This window comes from Arvicanthis niloticus, chromosome X, assembly GCF_011762505.2.
Source record: "Arvicanthis niloticus isolate mArvNil1 chromosome X, mArvNil1.pat.X, whole genome shotgun sequence".
Taxonomy (NCBI): Eukaryota; Metazoa; Chordata; class Mammalia; order Rodentia; family Muridae; genus Arvicanthis; species Arvicanthis niloticus.
This window is the reverse complement of record NC_047679.1, coordinates 33618755-33620312: the sequence shown is the minus strand read 5'-3', so window position 1 is coordinate 33620312 and position 1558 is coordinate 33618755. Positions and strand designations below refer to the sequence as shown.

General features: G+C 47.2%; 1 protein-coding gene across 1 annotated transcript; it reads left to right on the top strand.

Moving 5' to 3' along the window:
- The first annotated feature begins 594 nt into the window (after window positions 1–594).
- Window positions 595–1558, top strand: LOC117695245 (melanoma-associated antigen 10-like). The gene has a single exon (XM_034486094.2). The coding sequence runs from the start codon at window positions 611–613 to the stop codon at window positions 1556–1558; it is 948 nt and encodes a 315-aa protein (XP_034341985.1). The 5' UTR covers window positions 595–610.

The window sequence follows — 1558 nt, the reverse complement described above, 5'->3', positions numbered from 1 at the left end:
AACATAAGGGCCCAGAATGATCACACAAGAAACCATTTACCTTAAGTAGGTTTACACCCCACAGTTCCTCTCTCCCTTTTTTTTAACCTTGGGAACTCAGGTACCAACTAGAAGTTAGCATATATGTGATTTTGTAAGCATCTCTTACAGTGATTCCAAAGTGGAAGATAAGAAAATCATCCACTGAGATAGTGTCCTCAGTTCCCGTAGAAGAGCAAAACTATGTATCCTCAGAACTGATAGGGATGCCCATCCTGCAAGTATAAATCAATTGTTCCAACAACCGAGAATATAGACACTCCAAGTTCCCTGGCCTCAAATATTCTAATGGTATCCAACAGTTTATCTCCTCTGTGACCTGGCTGCACTCCAAAGAGCTGGGTCACTTCCTGTTTCAGGCTTTCAGGATTCTAGGATTGCTTAGAGTCCTTGTCCCACTAGAGGCATCTACTCAGGAGATCTCAAGAAACATGAAGGCATTTGAAGTCAGTGTGACATGGTCTGTGATAAAAATCTACTCACCCTCCCCTTTCTCCATCAGGCCTGTGTATCCTCCCTGCTTAGATTGGGAGACTGTCCTTCCTGCCTGTTGTTACCAAGGAAAGTGATAATGGCTGAGCCCCATAACACCCAGTGCTGCAACCTCCAAGACAGTGGTCAGGCCCAACAGGAGTTAGCCAATGCCCAGACTACCACGGCTGAAGGAGATGAGGAGGAAACAAGCACCACCTCCCATCAGGTGTATGGTGGTGGAATACCAAGTCCTCCCCAGAGTCCTCGGAGAGCTTCCTCTCCCTGTGTGGCACTGGCCTCCATTCCTGATGGCCCATCTGAGGAAGCTTCCATCAAACCATTAGAAGAGCTGGAAGATCCACTATATTTGTTGCACCATGCACAGTACATAAAGGTGTATGACTTGGTGGAATTTCTGCTTTGCAAATATCGAATGAAGGCATTCACTACCAAAGCAGAAATGCTGGAGTGTGTTGGTAGAGCGTATGATGAGTACTACCCTCTGATCTTTAGTGAGGCCTCTGAGTGCTTGAAGCTGGTCTTTGGCATTGATATGGTAGAAGTGGACGCCTCTGTCCACTCCTACATCCTTGTCACTGCCCTGGGGATCACCTATGATGGGATGCTGACTGATGTCCAGGGTATGCCCAAGACAGGCCTCCTCATAGTGGTACTGGGTGTCATTTTCATGGAGGGAAACTGTGTCAGTGAGGAGATTATCTGGGAAAAACTGAATAACATAGGGTTGTATGGTGGGAGGGATCCTTACATACATAAAGACCCTAGGAAGCTCATCTCTGAGGAGTTTGTACAGGAAGGGTACCTGGAATACAGGCAGGTGCCCAATAGTGATCCTCCTACCCATGTGTTCCTCTGGGGCCCCAGGGCCTTTGCCGAAACCACCAAAATGAAAGTCTTGGAGTTTTTTGCCAGTATTGCTAAAACTCACCCCACAGCCTACCCTGAAAGGTATGCAGAGGCTTTGGAAGATGAGATAGACAGGGTCCAGAACTGGATCTATCAACGCATGCTTCAACAGGTCTGA

What these genes read in the sequence shown, in the direction of transcription:
- LOC117695245 (XM_034486094.2), top strand. Translation starts at nt 611, where the DNA reads ATGGCTGAGCCCCATAACACCCAGTGCTGCAACCTCCAAGACAGTGGT.